The sequence below is a fragment of the Heterodontus francisci genome, chromosome 38, assembly GCF_036365525.1.
Source record: "Heterodontus francisci isolate sHetFra1 chromosome 38, sHetFra1.hap1, whole genome shotgun sequence".
In the NCBI taxonomy this organism is placed as follows: Eukaryota; Metazoa; Chordata; class Chondrichthyes; order Heterodontiformes; family Heterodontidae; genus Heterodontus; species Heterodontus francisci.
Window position 1 is genome coordinate 4761371 of NC_090408.1, and position 20910 is coordinate 4782280.

At 46.0% G+C, this 20910-nt stretch overlaps 1 protein-coding gene across 2 annotated transcripts in view; it reads left to right on the forward strand.

Annotated features, from left to right (window-relative positions):
* The window catches only part of slc39a1 (solute carrier family 39 member 1), a 45994-nt gene that overhangs the window by 15377 nt on the left and 9707 nt on the right, over window positions 1-20910 (forward strand). For both annotated transcript variants that reach the window (XM_068017661.1, XM_068017660.1), the window contains exon 2: window positions 17657-17787. In XM_068017661.1, the coding sequence (XP_067873762.1) occupies window positions 17657-17787 (131 nt within the window). The remainder of the gene's footprint in view (window positions 1-17656; window positions 17788-20910) is intronic.

A 20910-nucleotide genomic window follows, 5' to 3' on the forward strand; every position in this document is an offset into this window, starting at 1 on the left:
GTGGGGGTCAGGAGCCGGAGTGGGGGGGGGGGGGGGCGGGTGTTCTCAGTGGGGGTCAGGAACAGTGGGGGGTGGAGGTATTCTCAGTGGGGGTCAGGAATGGGGGTGGGGGGGGTATTCTCATTGGGGGGTCAGGAACGTGGGGGGGGGGGGTGTTCTCAGTGGGGGTCAGGAGCCGGTGGGGGGGGGAGGGGTTCTCCGTGTGGGTCAGGAGCGGGGGGGGTTTTCTCAGTGGGGGTCAGGAATGGGGTGGGGGGTGGGTTCTCCGTGTGGGTCAGGATCAGGGGGGGGATGTTCTCAGTGGGGGTCAGGAGCGGGGTGGAGTTCTCAGTGCGCGTCAGGAGCTGGGTGGGTGGTCATTGTTGCCTTGTGACCCTGGGTTGGAGACAGGGGCAACGATTGGGCCAAGGCAACATTCAACAGGAAAGCCTGGTTGGAAGCAAATGATGGCACAGCAGCTGCCCAGGCAATATGTTTGGCAGGTCAAAGGCCATAGGCAAGGAGGAAACAAGGTGGCCAGACTTGAGAGAGGTCAGAGCTGAAGAGCAGCTCAGTGGGGCCATAACCATTAATTGAAATTTTATTAAACAGAGTGAATATAAAATAATTAATTTTGAATCTTGTCTCAAGTGGGGAGAAAGCCTGAGGAGTTGTTGAGTGGTGAAGGTGATAGAGCCCGATCTGCTGAACCAGCCATCTTGGCAAGCCAGTGGTACCTCAGGGAATTCTATATAAGCAACACTTTCAGGCAGTGAGATTGTGGACATTTCAATATTGCAAATCCCGTGGTGAGTTTTACCCATAAATGGAGTATATAATCCACATGAGGGCAGTGTATTGGTGATTAGTAGCAGATTCTCCCATTGTTTGGAGGATAAGGAGGAAATCTATTTCATATGCATTCCAGTCCAAATGCTGTGCCCTTGCTATGGTGGGCCAGAAACTGTGGTCTATCACTCTCGTGTACCTTCCAAACCCGCGACCTCTACCACCTAGAAGGACAAGGGTAGCAGATGCATGGGAACACCACCACCTGCAAGTTCCCGTCCAAGTCACACACCATCCTGACTTGGAACTATATCGCCGTTCCTTCACTGTCGCTGGGTCAAAATCCTGGAACTCCCTCCCTTAACAGCACTGTTAGTGTATCTACACCCCAAGAACTGCAGCAGTTCAAGAAGGGACCACCTTACCAAGGGCAGTTAGGGCCAGGCAATAAATGCTGGCCTAGCCAGCAACGCCCACATCCCATGAACGAATAAAAGAAAAAGCTGATGAAGCTGCTGTTAGCATTTACTGCACCATGTTTAATAGTGGAGTAATTATTGGATGTTTGGGGATAGTGTGGAGTTGAGGGGAGTGAAAAGGGCAAACCATTGGATGTTTGGGTGATACAGGAGTTTGCCTTATTTTGACTTGAGATCCGTAAAGCAGCACCATCATTAAGCTGGCTCCCAATCAAATGGCTCAGTTGGTAGCACTTGTGCCTCTGAATCAGAAGATTATGGACTTAAGTCTTAAATCTTGACTGTCAGATCTTAAGAAAAGGGCAAGGGTGGAGCAGGCACCAAATCCTAAAGTGACATCACAGCGCAAAGAGAAGCAATGGGATAAATTACAGGTAAACATTTAATTTAATCTACCTATAACTTAAACTAGATTTTTAGTTAACTAAAATAAGCTAAATTAATTGAATTTTAAAATTAAATAAATAAAGCAAGTTTATATAGGGATGGCAGTGCAGGTCGTGTGCTACAAGTGCAACGTGTAGGAGTTTGTGGAGAGCATTATGATCCTGGACAACCACATCTGCAGGAAGTGTCTGCATCTTGAGGAACCTCAGCTCAGAGTTTTGAGCAGGAGTCCGAAGTGCAGATGTTGTAGGGCATCAGGAGGAGGAGAGTTATCTGGACGTTGTGATCCAGGATGCAGTCATACTCCTTCGGTTAGGAAGTGGTTCAAGTCTGCTTGGTAATCGGGGACAGGAAGGTGTCGCTGTGAGTCAGGCAGCTGAGGACCACCAGGTACAGTGCCTTTGCCCTTATCCAGCAGGTACGAGGTTCTTGCTTACTGTGTAGATGAAGGCATCTTCAGGGTGGATGGGCAAACTGACCAAGGCATTGTCATACAGGAGGCCGTTCAAGTTGGGGGAGTAAAAACAAATGTCGTATTGATGGAGGACAGTACAAGTCAGTGGGATAGATGCTGTTCTCTGCAGCCATGACCAGGAGTTCAGAAGGTTGTGTTGCCTGCATGGTGCCAGGGTTAAAGACATCTACTTGCAGCTGGAGAAGAACTTAGATTGGGGAGATCCTATAGTTTTGGTCCATATTGGGAACAACAACATTGGGAAGAGTAAGCAAGAGGTTCTGTTTGGACTGTACCAGCAACTAGGAGCTAACTTAAAGAACGGGACCTCCAGGATTATAATCTCTGGATTACTACTGAAACCAAGTGAATATTAGTGTATTGAAAAGCAGACCAGGGAGGTGACCACGTGGCTGAAGGGAGTGATGTGGGAAAGAAGGGATCCATTTCATGGGAGACTGGCAGCAGGGACAAGAAGGAACTGTACTTTGGGACAGGCTTCAACTGAACCAGGCTAGGACCCAGATCCTAATGAAAAGAAAAATAGGGCAGTCACAAGGACTTTAAACCAGTAAGGCAGGGAAAGCTCAGATGAAAAAGGTAGTCTAGATAATAGAGCAAAAACAGAAAGGGGAGAGTAGAGTAATTGTGCTTTAGGCACTCCAGGTAAAGGGAAAACTAAAAGATGTAAAGTAATTAAACGAGGAGAGAAAAATAAATACAAGTAAAATATTAGCGCAGATTAGGGTGTGTCCCAAATGAGTATTCTTTATACAAACGCACAAAGTAAAAGCAACAAATTGAATGAATTGCAGGTGCAAATTCAACTTGGAGGCTATGATATGGGGAACCATTACTGAGATAGGGCTGCAAGATGGTCAAGACTGGGATCTAAGTATACCAGGTTATAAAGTCCACAGGAAAGATGGGGGGAAATGGTAGAGGGAGAGGAGTAGCCTTAGTGATTCAGGATGAAATCACTTCAGTGGTAAGAGAGGTAAGCAGGCAGTCGAGACTTTATGGGTAGAATTAAGAAACAGAAAAGGATTTTAGACTGTTGGGGTTGTGTATAGGCCCCTGGTAGCACTGTGAAGTGGTAGATTGTATAAATGCAGAGATTAGACAAACGTGTAGCAAAGGCAGAGTAGTTTTAAGGGGGAATTTTACTTTCATATAGCTTGGTGTAAGCAAGTCAGAAAGGTTAGAGAAGTTCTTGTGTGTCTGGGATAGTTTTCTACAACAAAATGTCCAAGGACGATATTAGATGTAGTAATGAATAATCAGCCAAATATAGTTGACAGCCCAACAGTGCATGAACATTTATTTAATAGTGATCATAATATGATCAAGTTCAACGTAGTGTTTGAAAGGGAGAAAAGTGAAAGTTACTAAGATTCTCTATTTAAGTGAGGTTGACTTCAATGAGTTGAGACAGAGGCTGTCCACAGTAAACTGGGTAAATTTCTTCATGGGCAAAACAACAGAAGATCAGTGGCAGGTGTTCATAAAAGAACTTAATGTAATAAAGAACCAGTTTACACCAACACACAGCAAAATCAACACAAATTTTTGCTATTGGGGAAAAAGAGCAATGTGGGCCTCTTGACAACTGATAGCGGAGATATCAGTGAAAATAAGGAAATGACAGACAGAAAGAAGAGTAACTTTGCATCAATATTTACAGTAAAGGAAGGGATCAGCATGCCAGACATCCCAAGGAAACTAATTAGAATTAGAACATTACAGCGCAGTACAGGCCCTTCGGCCCTCGATGTTGCGCCGACCTGTGAAACCATCTGACCTACACTATTCCATTTTCATCCATATGTCTATCCAATGACCACTTAAATGCCCTTAAAGTTGGCGAATCTACTACTGCTGCAGGCAGGGCGTTCCACGCCCTTCCTACTCTCTGAGTAAAGAAACTACCTCTCTCATTTGTCCGAAATCTATCACCCCTCAACTTGAAGCTATGACCCCTCGTGTTTGCCATCACCATCCGAGGAAAAAGACGCTCACTATCCACCCTATCTAACCCTCTGATTATCTTATATGTCTCTATTAAGTCACCTCTCCTCCTCCTTCTCTCCAACGAAAACAACCTCAAGTCCCTCAGCCTTTCCTCGTAAGAACTTCCCTCCATACCAGGCAACATCCTAGTAAATCTCCTCTGCACCCTTTCCATAGCTTCCACATCCTTCCTATAATGCGGTGACCAGAACTGCACGCAATACTCCAGGTGCGGTCTCACCAGAGTTTTGTACAGCTGCAGCATGACCTCGTGGCTCCGAAACTCGATCCCCCTACTAATAAAAGCTAACACACCATATGCCTTCTTAACAGCCCTATTAACCTGGGTAGCAACCTTCAGGGATTTATGCACCTGGACACCAAGATCTCTCTGTTCATCTACACTACCAAGAATCTTCCCATTAGCCCAGTACTCTGCATTCCTGTTACTCCTTCCAAAGTGAATCACCTCACACTTTTCCGCATTAAACTCCATTTGCCATCTCTCAGCCCAGCTCTGCAGCCTATCTATGTCCCTCTGTACCCTACAACATCCTTCGGCACTATCCACAACTCCACCGACCTTAGTGTCATCTGCAAATTTACTAACCCACCCTTCTACACCCTCTTCCAGGTCATTTATAAAAATGACAAACAGCAGTGGCCCCAAAACAGATCCTTGCGGTACACCACTAGTAACTAAACTCCAGGATGAACATTTGCCATCTACCACCACCCTCTGTCTTCTTTCAGCTAGCCAATTTCTGATCCAAATCTCTAAATCACCTTCAACCCCATACTTCCGTATTTTCTGCAATAGCCTACCGTGGGGAACCTTATCAAACGCCTTACTGAAATCCATATACACCACATCCACTGCTTTACCCTCATCCACCTGTTTGGTCACCTTCTCGAAAAACTCAATAAGGTTTGTGAGGCACGACCTACCCGTCACAAAACCGTGCTGACTATCGCTAATGAACTTATTCTTTTCAAGATGATTATAAATCCTGTCTCTTATAACCTTTTCCAACATTTTACCCACAACCGAAGTAAGGCTCACAGGTCTATAATTACCAGGGCTGTCTCTACTCCCCTTCTTGAACAAGGGGACAACATTTGCTATCCTCCAGTCTTCCGGCACTATTCCTGTTGACAATGATGACATAAAGATCAAGGACAAAGGCTCTGCAATCTCCTCCCTAGCTTCCCAGAGAATCCTAGGGTAAATCCCATCTGGCCCAGGGGACTTATCTATTTTCACACTTTCCAAAATTGATAACACCTCCTCCTTGTGAACCTCAATCCCATCTAGCCTAGTAGCCTGAATTTCAGTATTCTCCTCAACAACATTTTCTTTCTCTACTGTAAATACTGACGCAAAATATTCATTTAACACTTCCCCTATCTCCTCTGATTCCACACACAACTTCCCACTACTATCCTTGATTGGCCCTAATCTAACTCTAGTCATTCTTTTATTCCTGATATACCTATAGAAAGCCTTAGGGTTTTCCCTGATCCTATCCGCCAATGACTTCTCGTGTCCTCTCCTTGCTCTTCTTAGCTCTCCCTTTCGATCCTTCCTGGCTAGCTTGTAGCTCTCAAGCGCCCTAACTGAGCCTTCACGTCTCATCCTAACATAAGCCTCCTTCTTCCTCTTGACAAGCGCTTCAACCTCTTTAGTAAACCACGGCTCCCTCGCTCGACAACTTCCTCCCTGCCTGACAGGTACATACTTATCAAGGACACGCAGTAGCTGCTCCTTGAATAAGCTCCACATTTCGATTGTTCCCATCCCCTGCAGTTTCCTTCCCCATCCTACGCATCCTAAATCTTGCCTAATCGCATCATCATTTCCTTTCCCCCACCTATAATTCTTGCCCTGCGGTATATACCTGTCCCTGCCCATCGCTAAGGTAAACCTAACTGAATTGTGATCACTATCACCAAAGTGCTCACCTACATCTAAATCTAACACCTGGCCGGGTTCATTTCCCAGTACCAAATCCAATGTGGCATCGCCCCTGGTTGGCCTGTCTACATACTGTGTCAGAAAACCCTCCTGCACACACTGGACAAAAACTGACCCATCTAAAGTACTCGAACTATAGTATTTCCAGTCGATATTTGGAAAGTTAAAGTCCCCCATAACAGCTACCCTGTTACTCTCGCCCCTGTCGAGAATCATCTTCGCTATCCTTTCCTCTACATCTCTGGAACTATTTGGAGGTCTATAAAAGACTCCCAACAGGGTAACCTCATCTCTCCTGTTTCTAACCTCGGCCCATACTACCTCAGTAGACGAGTCCTCAAACGTCCTTTCTGTCGCTGTAATACTCTCCGTGATGAACAATGCCACACCCCCCCCTCTTTTACCATCTTCTCTGTTCTTGCTGAAACATCTAAATCCCGGAACCTGCAACATCCATTCCTGTCCCTGCTCTACCCATGTCTCCGAAATGGCCACTACATCGAGATCCCAGGTACCAACCCATGCTGCAAGCTCACCCACCTTATTCCGGATGCTCCTGGCGTTGAAGTAGACACACTTTAAACCAGGTTCTTGCTTGCCAGTGCCCTCTTGCGTCCTTGTAACCATATCCCTGACCTCACTACTCTCAACATCCTGTACACTGGCACTACAATTTAGGTTCCCATTCCCCTGCTGAATTAGTTTAAACCCCCCCGAAGAGCACTAGCCAATCTCTCCCCCAGGATGAAGGGACTCAATTAACATAACCAGCTTCAGCTGCTTCATCAATGACCTTCCTTCAATCATAAGGTCAGAAGTGGGGATGTTCGCTGATGATTGTACAATGTTCAGCACCATTCGTGACTCCTCAGATACTGAAGCAGTCAGTGTAGAAATGCAGCAAAACCTGGACAATATCCAGGCTTGGGCTGATAAGTGGCAAGTAACATTTCCGCCACACAGTGGCGCAGTGGTTAGCACCGCAGCCTCACAGCTCCAGCGACCCGGGTTCAATTCTGGGTACTGCCTGTGTGGAGTTTGCAAGTTCTCCCTGTGTCTGCATGGGTTTACTCCGGGTGCTCCGGTTTCCTCCCACATGCCAACTTGCAGGTTGATAGGTAAATTGGCCATTATAAATTGCCCCTAGTATAGGTAGGTGGTAGGGAAATATAGGGACAGGTGGGGATGTGGTCGGAATATGGAATTAGTGTAGGATTAGTATAAGTGGGTGGTTGATGTTCGGCACAGACTCTGGCCGAAGGGCCTGTTTCAGTGCTGTATCTCTAAACTAAACAAGTGCCAGGCAATGACCATCTCCAACAAGAGAGAATCTAACCATCTCCCCTTGACATTCAAAGGCATTACCATCGCTGAATCCCTCACTATCAACATCCTCGGGGCTACCATTGACCAGAAACTGAACTGGAGTAGCCATGTAAATACCGTGGCTACAAGAGCAGGTCAGAGGCTAGGAATCCTGCAGGATTCCTCCTGCACTCCTGACTCCCTAAAGCCTGTCCACCATCTACAAGGCATAAGTCAGGAGTGTGATGGAATACTCTCCACTTGTCTGAATGGGTGCAGCTCCAACAACACTCAAGAAGCTCAACACCGTCCAGGATAAAGCAGCCCGCTTGATTGGCACCCCAGCTACAAACGTTCACTCCCTCCACCACTGACGCACAGTGGCAGCAGTGTGTACCATCTACAAGATGCACTGCAGCAACGCACCAAGGCTCCTTAGACAGAACCTTCCAAACCTTGACCTCTACCAACTAGAAGGACAAGGGCAGCAAACACATGGGAACACCACCACCTGCAAGTTCCCCTCCAAGTCACACATCATCCTGACTTGGAACTATATCGCCGTTCCTTCACTGTCGCTGGGTCAAAATCTTGGAGCTCCCTTCCTAACAGCACAGTGGGTATACCTACCCCAAATGGATTGCAGCGGTTCAAGAAGGCAGCTCACCACCACCTTCTCGGGGGCAATTAGGGATGGGCAATAAATGCTGGCATAGCCAGCGATGCCCACATCTTATGAATGAATTTTTAAAAAAAAAGTGAAATAACCGTAATTAAGAATTTAATGGCACTAAAGAGTGACAAATCCCCAGGACCAGATGGTTTCCTTCCCAAAGTTTTGATGGAAGTAGGTGAAAACATTGCAAATGCCCGAACTATAATCTTCCAAAATTCTTTCAATTTGGAAACCAACCCTTTAGGTTGAAAAATTGCATGGAACCACTATTCAAGAAAGATGACAGAGAAAGTCCAGGGAAGTAGAGGCCAGTTAGACTGACATCTGTTGTCAGGAAATTACTAGTGTCTATAATTAAGGATAGGGTAACTGAACACCTTAAAAGTTTTCAGCAGGTCAGATATAGCCAGGTGGATTTGTAAAGGGTAGATCATGCCTAACGCACCTGATGGCATTTTATTTGCAGCATCCTTAAACACGGGTGAGGTCCCGGAGGACTGGAGAATTGCTAATGTTGTCCCCTTGTTTAAGAAGGGTAGCAGGGAAAATCCAGGTAATTATAGACCGGTGAGCCTGACGTCAGTGGTAGGGAAGCTGCTGGAGAAGTTACTGAGGGATAGGATCTATTCCCATTTGGAAGAAGATGGGCTTATCAGTGATGGGCAACATGGTTTTGTGCAGGGAAGGTCATGTCTTACCAACTTAATAGAATTCTTTGAGGAAGTGACAAAGTTGATTGATGAGGGAAGGGCTGTAGATGTCATATACATGGACTTCAGTAAGGCGTTTGATAAGGTTCCCCATGGTAGGCTGATGGAGAAAGTGAAGGCGCATGGGGTCCAAGGTGTACTAGCTAGATGGATAAAGAACTGGCTGGGCAACAGGAGACAGAGAGTAGCAGTGGAAGGGAGTTTCTCAAAATGGAGACGTGTGACCAGTGGTGTTCCACAGGGATCCGTGCTGGGACCACTGTTGTTTGTGATATACATAAATGATTTGGAGGAAAGTATAGGTGGTCTGATTAGCAAGTTTGCAGACGACACTAAGATTGGTGGAGTAGCAGATAGTGAAGGGGACTGTCGGAGAATACAGCAGAATATAGATAGACTGGAGAGTTGGGCAGAGAAATGGCAGATGGAGTTCAATCAGGGCAAATGCGAGGCGATGCATTTTGGAAAATCCAATTCAAGAGTGAACTATACAGTAAATGGAAAAGTCCTGGGGAAAATTGATGTACAGAGAGATTTGGGTGTTCAGGTCCATTGTTCCCTGAAGGTGGCAACGCAGGTCAATAGAGTGGTCAAGAAGGCATACGGCATGCTTTCCTTCATCGGACGGGGTATTGAGTACAAGAGTTGGCAGGTCATGTTACAGTTGTATAGGACTTTGGTTCGGCCACATTTGGAATACTGCATGCAGTTCTGGTCGCCACATTACCAAAAGGATGTGGATGCTTTGGAGAGGGTGCAGAGGAGGTTCACCAGGATGTTGCCTGGTATGGAGGGCGCTAGCTATGAAGAGAGGTTGAGTAGATTAGGATTATTTTCATTAGAAAGACGGAGGTTGAGGGGGAACCTGATTGAGGTGCACAAAATCATGAGAGGTATAGACAGGGTGGATAGCAAGAAGCTTTTTCCCAGAGTGGGGGATTCAATTACTAGGGGTCACGAGTTCAAAGTGAGAGGGGAAAAGTTTAGGGGGGATATGCGTGGAAAGTTCTTTATGCAGAGGGTGGTGGGTGCCTGGAACGCGTTGCCAGTGGAGGTGGTAGACGCGGGCACGATAGCGTCTTTTAAGATGTATCTAGACAGATACATGAATGGGCAGGAAGTAAAGAGATACAGACTCTTAGAAAATAGGCGTCATGTTTAGATAGAGGATCTGGATCGGCGCAGGCTTGGAGGGCCGAAGGGCCTGTTCCTGTGCTGTAACTTTCTTTGTTCGAGGTGACTAAAGCAGTGGATAGGGGAATGTCTCTGGATGTTCGTTAAGTGGACTTCCAGAAGGCATTTGATAAAGTCCCTCATAACACACTGTTAGCTAAAGCTGAATGTAATGTGATTGAGGGCAAATTATTGACCTGATTAGGAAATTGGCTGAACAGCAGGAGACAGAGAGTAGGGACAATGGGCAGCTGGTCTAATTCGTAGGATGTGACTAATGGTGTCCAACAAGGATCTGTGTTGGGCCTCAACTATTCATCGCATTTATTACTGACTTTTTTATTTATTCATTCATGGGATGTGGGCGTCACTGGCCAGGCCAGCATTTAGTGCCCATCCCTAATTGCCCTTGAGAAGGTGGTGGTGAGCTGCAGTCCATGTGGGGTATGTACACCCACAGTGCTGCTGGGAAGGGAGTTCCAGGATTTTGACCCAGCGTCAGTGAAGGAACGGTGATATAGTTCCAAGTCAGGATGGTGTGTGACTTGGAGGGGAACTTGCAGGTGGTGGTGTTCCCATGTGTTTGCTGCCCTTGTCCTTCTAGTTGGTAGAGGTTGCGGGTTTGGAAGGTGCTGTCTAAGGAGCCTTGGTGCGTTGCTTAGATGCTGGGATAAGAAAGCCACGTATCCAAATTTGCTGATACTACAAAGATTGGTGGCATTGTAAGCAGTGTCGATGGAAGCATAAAATTACAAAGATATTGATAGATTAAGTTGCACTGCTATGGCAAATGGATTTCAATATAGGGAAATGTGAGGTCATCCACCTTGGACCTTAAAGGAATATCTATAAATAATGAAAAGCTAGAAACAGTGGAGGTCCAAAGAGACTTGGTGGCGGGGGGTGGGGGGGTAGGGTGGGGGAAGGTGGTTGACCAGGGACAGAGATCATTATTATCCATATCTGTTAATGACATTTTAATCAAAACGTCTAATGGTTTGCTGCCCTTTATATCTGGAGGACTAGAATGCAAGGGGGTAAAAATCATACTTCATCTATACAAAGCTCTGATTAGACCTCACCTGGAGCATTGTGAGCAGCATCACAGAATCGTTACAGCCCATTGTGTCCGCACCGGTTCTCTGAAAGAGCAAATCCCTCCGTTCCATTCCCCTGCCTTCTCCCCATAACCCTGTACATTCTTCCTTTTCATATAACTGTCTAATTCCCTTTTGAATGCTTCAATTGAACCTGCCTCCACCACGTTTTCAGGCAGCGCATTCCAGACCTTAACCACTCGCTGCGTGAAAAAGTTTTTCCTCACGTCACTTACCAAATACTTTAAATCTGTGCCCTCTCGTTCTCGATCCTTTCACGAGTGAGAACCGTTTCTCTCTATCTACTCTGTCCAGGCCCTTCATGATTTTGAATACCTCTATCAAATCACCTTTCAGCCTTCTCTTCTCCAAGGAAAACAGTCCTAACTTCTCCAATCTATCTTCATAACTGAAATTCCTCATCCCTGCAACCATTCTCGTGAATCTTGTCTGCACTCTCTCCAATGCCCTCACATCTTTCCTAAAGTGCAGCGCCCAGAACTGGATGCAATACTCCAGCTGAGACTGCACTAGTGTCTTATACAAGTTCAACATGACTTCCTTGCTCTTGTACTCTATTCCCCTAATAATAAAGCCCAGGATACTGTATGCTTTATTAACCACGCTCTCAACCTGTCCTGCCACCTTCAATGACTTATGCACCGATACACCCAGGTCCCTCTGCTCCTGCACCCCCTTTAGAATTGTACCCTTTATTCTATATTGTCTCTCCATGTTCTTCCTACCAAAGTGAATCACTTCACATTTCTCTGCATTGAACTTCATCTGCCACGTGTCTGCCCATTCCACCAACTTTCTATGTCTTTTTGAAGTTCTACACTATCCTCCTCACAGTTCACAATGCTTGCACATTTTGTATCATCTGCAAACTTTGAAACTGTGCTCTGTTCACCGAGGTCAAGGTCATTAATATATATCCGGAAAAGCAAGGATCCCAACACTGATCACTGGGGAACTCCACTACAAGCCTTCCTTCAGCCTGAAACACATCCATTAACCACTACTGTTTGTTTCATGTCACACACAATTTCATATCCATGTTGCTACTGTCCCCATTATTCCAAGTTTGCTCATAAGTCTGTTGTGTGGCACTGTACCAAACGCCTTTTGAAAGTCCATGTACACCAACATCAACAACATTGCCCTCAACAACCCTCTGTTATCCCCTCAATAAACTCCAGCAAGTTAGTGAAACATGATTTTCCTTAAGGAATCTATGCTGGCTTTCCTTAATTAACTCGCATTTGTCCATGTGACTATTTTTGTCCAGAATTATTTTCCTAGAGGTTTTCCCAGCACCGAAGTTAAACTGACTGGTGTAGTTGCTGGGCTTATCGTACACCCTTTTTTGAACAAGGGTGTAATGTTTGCAAATCTCCAGTCCTCTGGCACCACTGGTCTTAGGAAGACTGAAAAATTATGGCCAGTGCCTCTGTGATTTCCACCCTCATTTCCCTCACTATCCTTGGATGCATCTCATCTGGTCCTGGTGTTTTATCCACTTTAAGTACAGACAGCCTATCTAATACTTCCTCTTTATCAATTTTAAACCCCTCTAGTGTCTGACATACCTACTCTTTCAACATTGCCTGGGTTGCATCTTCTTCCTTGGTAAAGACAGATGCAAAGTATTCATTTTATACCTCAGCTATGCCCTCTGCCTCCATGTGTAAATCCTCTTTCTGGTCCCTGATCAGCCTCACTCCTCCTTTTACCACCCTTTTACTGTTTATATGCCTATAGAAAACTTTGGGATTTCCTTTATTGCTGGCTGCCAGTCTCTTTTCATGCTCTCTCTTATTTGCTTTTTCACTTCCCCTCTGGACCTTCTCCATTCAGCCTGGTTCTCAATAGTATTTTCTACCTGGCATCTGTCAGTTCTGGACACCACACCTCAGGAAGGATTTATCAGGAAGGGTCAGAGGGACCTTGGTGTACTTGTCCATAGATCACTGAAGGCAGTAGCACAGGTAGATAAGATAGTTAGGAAGGCATATGGGATATTTGCCTTTATTAGCCGAGGCATAGAATATAAGAGCAGGGAGGTTATGATGGAGCTGTATAAAACGCTAGTTAGGCCACAGCTGGAATACTGTGTACAGTTCTGGGCACCACACTATAGGAAGGATGTGATTGCACTGGAGAGGGTGCAGAGGAGATTCACCAGGATGTTGCTTGGGCTGGAGCATTTCAGCTATGAAGAGAGTCTAAAAAGGCTAGGGTTGTTTTCCTTAGAGCAGAGAAGGCTGAGGGGGGACATGATTGAGGTATACAAAATTATGAGGGGCATTGATAGGTTCGATAGGAAGAAACTTTTTCCTTTAGCGGAGGGGTCAATAACCAGGGGGCATAGATTTAAGGTAATGGGCAGGAGGTTTAGAGGGGATTTGAGGAAAACATTTTTCACCCAGAGGGTGGTTGGAATCTGGAACACACTGCCTGAAGAGGTGGTAGAGGCAGGAACCATCACAATATTTAAGAAGTATTTAGATGAGCGTTTGAAACGCCACAGCGTACAAGACTACGGGCCAAGTGCTGGAAAATGGGATAAGAATAGTTAGGTGCTTGGTGGCCGGCACAGACACGATGGGTCGAAGGGCCTGTTTCTGTGCTGTATAACTCTATGATACCTGGTCTCCAAGGGATAAATTATGAGGAGAGATTACAGATTGTATTTCCTGGAATTTCGAAAGCTAAAGGGTGATTTGATCAAAGATTTCGAGGTATTAAGGGGAGCTGATAAGGTAGGTAGAAAATATTTCTGCTGGTTGGGGAATTTAGGACTTTGAAGTATAGTCTAAAATTTAGAAACCAACTTCTTGAGGGAAATATTGGAAGCACTCCTATACACAAAGGGCGATAGAAGTTTGGAACTCTCTTCCGCAAACGAAAGTTGATGCTAGATCACTTAATTTTAAATCTAACATTGGTAGATTTTTGTCATTCACCGGTATTAAAGGTAAATGGAGTTGAGTTACAGATCAGCGAGGATTGCAATGAATGGCAGAATGGGCTTGAAGATTTAAATGGCCTTCTTTTGTTGCTATGTACCTACAAGTATTTAGATTATTGTGTAGCCATGTGGAGTAGTGGAGTGTGTTCTGGAGTAGTTTGGTGCAAATCATAGAATGGTTACAGCACAGAAGAGGCCGTTTGGTCCATCGTGTCTGTACTGGCTCCCTGGAAGAGTGATTCAGCTAGTGCCATAGCCCTGCAAATCTTTTCTCCCTGTGCTTATCCAATCCCTTTTTGAAAGCCACGATTGAATCTGCCTCCACCACACACTCATGCAGTGCAGTCCAGATCCTAACCACTCACTGCGTTAAACGGTTTTTCCTCATGTTGCTCATCACCTTAAATCCTTTGGTTCTCAACCTTTCCGCCAATAGGAACAGTTTCTCTCAATCTACTCTGTCCAGACCCCTCATGATTTTGAAAACTTCTAGCAAATCTCCTCTCAACCTTCTCTTTAAGGGGAACAAACTCAGCTTCTTCAACCTATCCATAGAACCAAAGTCCCTTATCCCTGGAACCGTTCTCAAAATTTCTTCTGCACCCTCACATCCTTCCTAAAGTGCAGTGCCCAGAATTGGACACAATACTCCAGTTGACGCTGAATCAGTGTTTTATGAAGGTTCATCATAACTTACTTGCTTTTGTACTCTATACCTCTATTTATAAAGCACAAGATCCCGTCTGTCTCTTTTAACTACTTTCTCAACCTGCCCTGCCACCTTCAACATATATCCCCTGGTCTCTCTGCTCCTGCTCCTTTAGAATTACACCTTTATTTTATCTTGCCTCTCCTTATTCTTCCTGCCAAAATTCCTTCTGCCACATGTTTGCCCATTCCACCAGCCTGTCTGTCCTCTTGAAGTTAATCATTATTCTCCTCACAGTTCACAATACTTCCAAGTTTTGTGTCATCTGCAAATTTGAAATTGTACTCTGTGCACCCAAGTCTAGGTCATTAATATATATCAAGAAAAGCAGTGATCCTAGTACTGACCCTAAGGAACCACACTCTATACCTTCCTCCAGTTCAAGAAACAACTATTCACCATTACTCTGTTTCTTGTCGCTCAGCCAACCTCGTATCCCTACTGCCACTGTCCCTTTTATTCCATGGGCTTCAACTTTGCTTGTAAGTCTATTATGTGGCATTTAATCAAGCACCTTTGTGAGTCCATATACATCATAGCAATCTCATTACTCTGATTAACCCTTTCTATGACCTCATCAGAAAAATTCAATCAAGTTAGTTAAAACAATTTGCCTTTAACAAATCTGTGCTGACTTTGCTTAATTAATTCACACTTGTCCATGTTATAGGAGTATTTTACTGTTAAATAGTGTAGAATAATGTAATAGTGACTTTGAGGTCTTCACCCAGATTACAATATATGTCTTTGCTATTTTCAGTGCTTCTTCCAAGTACTGTTCAATGTGGAGGATTACTGATTCATCAGGTGAGGGAGGAGCAATAGGTGGTAATCAGTAGGTTTCCTTGCCCATGTTTGACCTGATGCCATGAGACTTCATGGGGGCCAGTGCCAATGTTGAGGACTCCCAGGGCCACTCCATCCCAACTGTATAACATTGTCTGAAAGGTTTGACCATGTCAGGCTGTCTCTTGACTAGTCTGTGGAACAGCCCTCCCAACAAGTCCCAGATGTTAATGAAGAGGTCTTTCCAGGTTAGAGTGGGCAGGGTGTGCCTTTGTTGTATCTGCTGTCTAGGTCGCTGCTGGTTGGCTGTACAATTTTATTCTCGTTGTAGCTTTGAGGAGTGGCTGCTGGGCCATTTCAGAGGGCAGTTAAGAGTCAAACACATTGTTGTGGGTCTGGCGTCACACACAGGCCTGACCAGGTAAGCACAGCAGGTTTTGTTCCCCAAAGGCCATTAACGAACCAGATGGGTTTTTATGACAAACTGTTAATTTCATGATTACCATTGCTGCGACTAGCTTTTTATTGCAGATTTATTTAGTTAATTGAATTTAAATTCCCCAGCAGCAGTCATTAGTCCAGGCCTCTGGATCACTAGTTCAGTAATATAACCACTATGCTACCATACTCCATGGCCTGATGTACAACACGCAGCTCTCCTCTTCGGTACCATGGGGACAACCGTGCCTCCTTGCAGATGCTGCCTGTCTTTCACCGGATCGACTCAGGATCTGGAACATGATTGCCTCCTGCTGGAATTCTCCTGTCAGGAGTGGCAGCTATTGTGCAGGAGCTGCTGCTCAGGAATCGCAGCTCCAAGTGCTCGGGTTCATGTGGCTGGGGGAGAGGAGGGCCCTGGCAGCCAATGTGACCAAAGTCAGAGATGTACTGGATGGCTTTGGGACACACAGCGTCCTGGCATTAAATCTGGCTCGTGGCCAATGTCATCGAGGCATTAAAGCTGCACTCGGCTCTGACTCCATTACTGTTGAGGAGGCTCAGCCATGTGGAGCGATCCCATCCATCTTACTCCCAAACAGACAGAATGTCTTATCGATGTGAGCCCTCAAAATCTCCCTCGGCGACCTCCACCCCCGCAACTTGAGCTGTCTCTCGGAAATCTCCTTTGTGCCATTCCGCTCTGTATCAGGATTTCTTGTACGGGCTGCTCCTGCACGTTCTCCACTTCCAGACTCTAATTTCCTGTCCGGACAATTCCGGATACTCCCTGGCGTCCGCCCCGCTGTCCGGATACTCCCTGGCGTCCGCCCCGCTGTCCGGATACTCCCTGGCGTCCGCCCCGCTGTCCGGATACTCCCTGGCGTCCGCCCCGCTGTCCGGATACTCCCTGGCGTCCGCCCCGCTGTCCGGATACTCCCTGGCGTCCGCCCCGCTGTCCGGATACTCCCTGGCGTCCGCCCCGCTGTCCGGATACTCCCTGGCGTCCGCCCCGCTGTCCGGATACTCCCTGGCGTCCGCCCCGCTGTCCGGATACTCCCTGGCGTCCGCCCCGCTGTCCGGATACTCCCTGGCGTCCGCCCCGCTGTCCGGATACTCCCTGGCGTCCGCCCCGCTGTCCGGATACTCCCTGGCGTCCGCCCCGCTGTCCGGATACTCCCTGGCGTCCGCCCCGCTGTCCGGATACTCCCTGGCGTCCGCCCCGCTGTCCGGATACTCCCTGGCGTCCGCCCCGCTGTCCGGATACTCCCTGGCGTCCGCCCCGCTGTCCGGATACTCCCTGGCGTCCGCCCCGCTGTCCGGATACTCCCTGGCGTCCGCCCCGCTGTCCGGATACTCCCTGGCGTCCGCCCCGCTGTCCGGATACTCCCTGGCGTCCGCCCCGCTGTCCGGATACTCCCTGGCGTCCGCCCCGCTGTCCGGATACTCCCTGGCGTCCGCCCCGCTGTCCGGATACTCCCTGGCGTCCGCCCCGCTGTCCGGATACTCCCTGGCGTCCGCCCCGCTGTCCGGATACTCCCTGGCGTCCGCCCCGCTGTCCGGATACTCCCTGGCGTCCGCCCCGCTGTCCCTGGCATCCCAAGTGAGTCAATTGCTGATTCCTGTGTATTTCACAATGTAATCTGTCATAACTGCTCAGATCTCCTGTAATGCATTAGTGAACTAATATTTGCATCTTACATTCATTGTTGCAGGAAATCATCAGTTGTTGCTCAGCATATGCAGTTGTTTTGCTGGAGGAGTTTTTCTTGCTGCCTGCCTGTTGGATGTCCTACCAGATTATCTTTCTCACATTAATGAGGAGCTGAAAAATCTGCAAGTTAACGTATGACTTCATTTTATTTGTGGTCAAAGCTATTTAAGAGGGTGGATCTATGGATGTTTGGCCTTTTTAAAGGGACCTCGTTATCTTTACGGTAGTTTGTGATCAATTCAGGATGTTTTTTGTTGCTGCAGTTGCTAAGTTTGTAAAAACAGGCACCTCTAAACTTTTGTTCTTTGGAAAAGTCTGAGTTTGTGTCATTGTTACGGTAGTAACATTATAAGTAAATAATAGAATGACGCACTGAGATTGCAAAATGTTATCAAACAACTTTTTAAAATGAACAAGTTCATCCAACCAAATTCACACTGACAAAGGATTCAAATACGAGGCAGAGATATTTCCCAGAGTAATTTGTAGGAAACAAGTGAATGGGAAGCCTATTAAAGATCATGAACTCTCACCCATTATTGAAGCAAATGCTATAATTTAGTTGAGAAAGAAGAGAGGATTGAGAGATATAATGAGAAGGGAAGAAAGTGGCATTGAGTTTAATTAAACAAAGATTGTTAGCCAAATGTTTTTCCCCCTGTAGCTATCATCTCCTATTGTCCTGACATGGTTTACATGCACTTTGTTTGTAAATGAATGAAAAAGCTTGGTCAAACATTTTTCTTCAAGACAGTGTCCAGTAATCAATAAATCACTGACAAGGTAAATTTTCCATTGTACATCCTTATCAGAAAAGCTGGGAGATGATGCCTAATCAGGGAATGAAAGTAATGCTTTTCGGCGAGGAGGCGAAAATCAGCTAAAGCCGTCTGTTGGAAAGAAGAGTTCATGGAATGCATTCCAGACAGTGTTCTAGAACAATATGACAAGGAGCCAAATATGGAACAGGTTACTTTGGCTCTAGTGTTGTGTAATGACACAGGGCAAGTAGCCTTATAGTAAAGGATCCTTTGAGGAAGTGTGATCATAATATGATAGAATTTCATATTGAATTTGAGAGTGATATAGTTAATTTTGAGACGAGGGTCTTAAATTTAAACAAAGCTAATTATAGTGGTATGAGGGATGAGTTGGCTGAAACAAATTAGGAAATGAGATTAAAAGATATATCGAAAGGTATGGTAGATAAGCAATGGCAAACAACTTATATTTATATAGTGCTTTTAACATAATAGAACAACCGTTATCACTTTTCATAGGAGCAAAATAAAACAAAAGCCAACACCGAGCCACATAAGGAGATATTAGGTCAGGTGACCAAAAGCTTGGTAAAAGAAGTAGGTTTTAAGGAGTGTTTTAAAAGAGGAAAGCAAGGCGGAGAGGGGTAGGGAGGGTATTCCCAAGCTTAGGGCATCGGCAGCTGAAAGCACGGCCACCAATGGTTGAGCGATTAAAATTGGGGATGCTCGAGGCCATAATTAGATGAGCATAACTATCTCAGAGGGTTGTGGGACAGGAGAAGGTTGCAGAAATAGGGAGGGGCAAGGCCATGGGGTATTTGAAAACAAGGATGTGATGTAGGTCAGTGAGCACAGGGGTGATAGGTGAACGGGACTTGGTGCGAGTTAAGACACGGGCAGCAGAGTCTTGAATGACCTCACGTTTACAGAGGTAGAATGTGGGAGAGCAGCCAGGAGTCCATTGGAATATGCAAGTCAATAGGTAACGACCAGTGACCATAATTCCATACGTTTTAAAGTACTTGTGGATAAGGATAAGAGTAGTCCTCGGGTGAAGGTGCTAAATTGGGGGAAGGCTACTTATAACAATATTAGGCATTAACTGAAGAATTTAGATTGGGGGCGGCTGTTTGAGGGTAAATCAACATCTGACATGTGGGAGTCTTTCAAATGTCATTTCATTAGAATCCAGGACCGGCATGTTCCTGTGAGGAAGAAGGATAAGTTGGGCCAGTTTCGGGAACCTTGGATAACGTGGGATACTGTGAGCCTCGTCAAAAAGAAAAAGGAAGCATTCGTAAAGGCTGGAAGGCTAGGAACAAACGAATCCTTTGAGGAATATAAAGACAGTAGGAAGGAACTTAAGCAAGGAGTCAGGAGGGCTAAAAGGGGTCATGAAAAGTCATTGGCAAACAGGATTCAGGATAATCTCAAGGCTTTTTATACCTATATAAAGAGCAAGAGGGTAACTAGGGAAAGGGTTGGCCCACTCAAGGACAGAGAAGGAATCTATGTGTGGAGCCAGAGGAAATGGGCGAGGTACTAAATGAGTACTTTGCATCAGTATTCACCAAAGAGAAGGACTTGGTGGATGATGAGCCGAGGGAAGGGAGTGTAGATAGTCTCGGTCGTCTCATTATCAAAAAGGAGGAGGTGTTGGGTGTCTTAAGAACAAAGAAAATTACAGCACAGGAACAGGCCCTTCGGCCCTCCAAGCCTGCGCCGATCCAGATCCTCTATCTAAACATGACGCCTATTTTCTAAGGGTCTGTATCTCTTTACTTCATGCCCATTCATGTATCTGTCTAGATACATCTTAAAAGACGCTATCGTGCCTGCGTCTACCACCTCTGCTGGCACCGCGTTCCAGGCACCCACCACCCTCTGCGTAAAGAACTTTCCACACATATCCCCCCTAAACTTTTCCCCTCTCACTTTGAACTCGTGACCCCTAGTAATTGAATCCCCCACTCGGGGGGGGAAAAAGCTTCTTGCTATCCAACCTGTCTATACCTCTCATGATTTTGTACACCTCAATCAGGTCCCCCGTCAACCTCCGTCTTTCTAATGAAAATAATCCTAATCTACTCGACCTCTCTTCATAGCTAGCGCCCTCCATGCCAGGCAACATCCTGGTGAACCTCCTCTGCACCCTCTCCAAAGCATCGACATCCTTTTGGTAATGTGGCGACCAGAACTGCACGCAGTATTCCAAATATGGCCGAACCAAAGTCCTATACAACTGTAACATGACCTGCCAACTCTTGTACTCCGTCCGATGAAGGAAAGCATGCCGTATGCCTTCTTGACCACTCTATTGACCTGCGTTGCCACCTTCAGGGAACAATGGACCTGAACACCCAAATCTCTCTGTACATCAATTTTCCCCAGGACCTTTCCATTTACTGTATAGTTCACTCTTGAATTGGATCTTACAAAATGCATCACCTCGCATTTGCCCTGATTGAACTCCATCTGCCATTTCTCTGCCCAA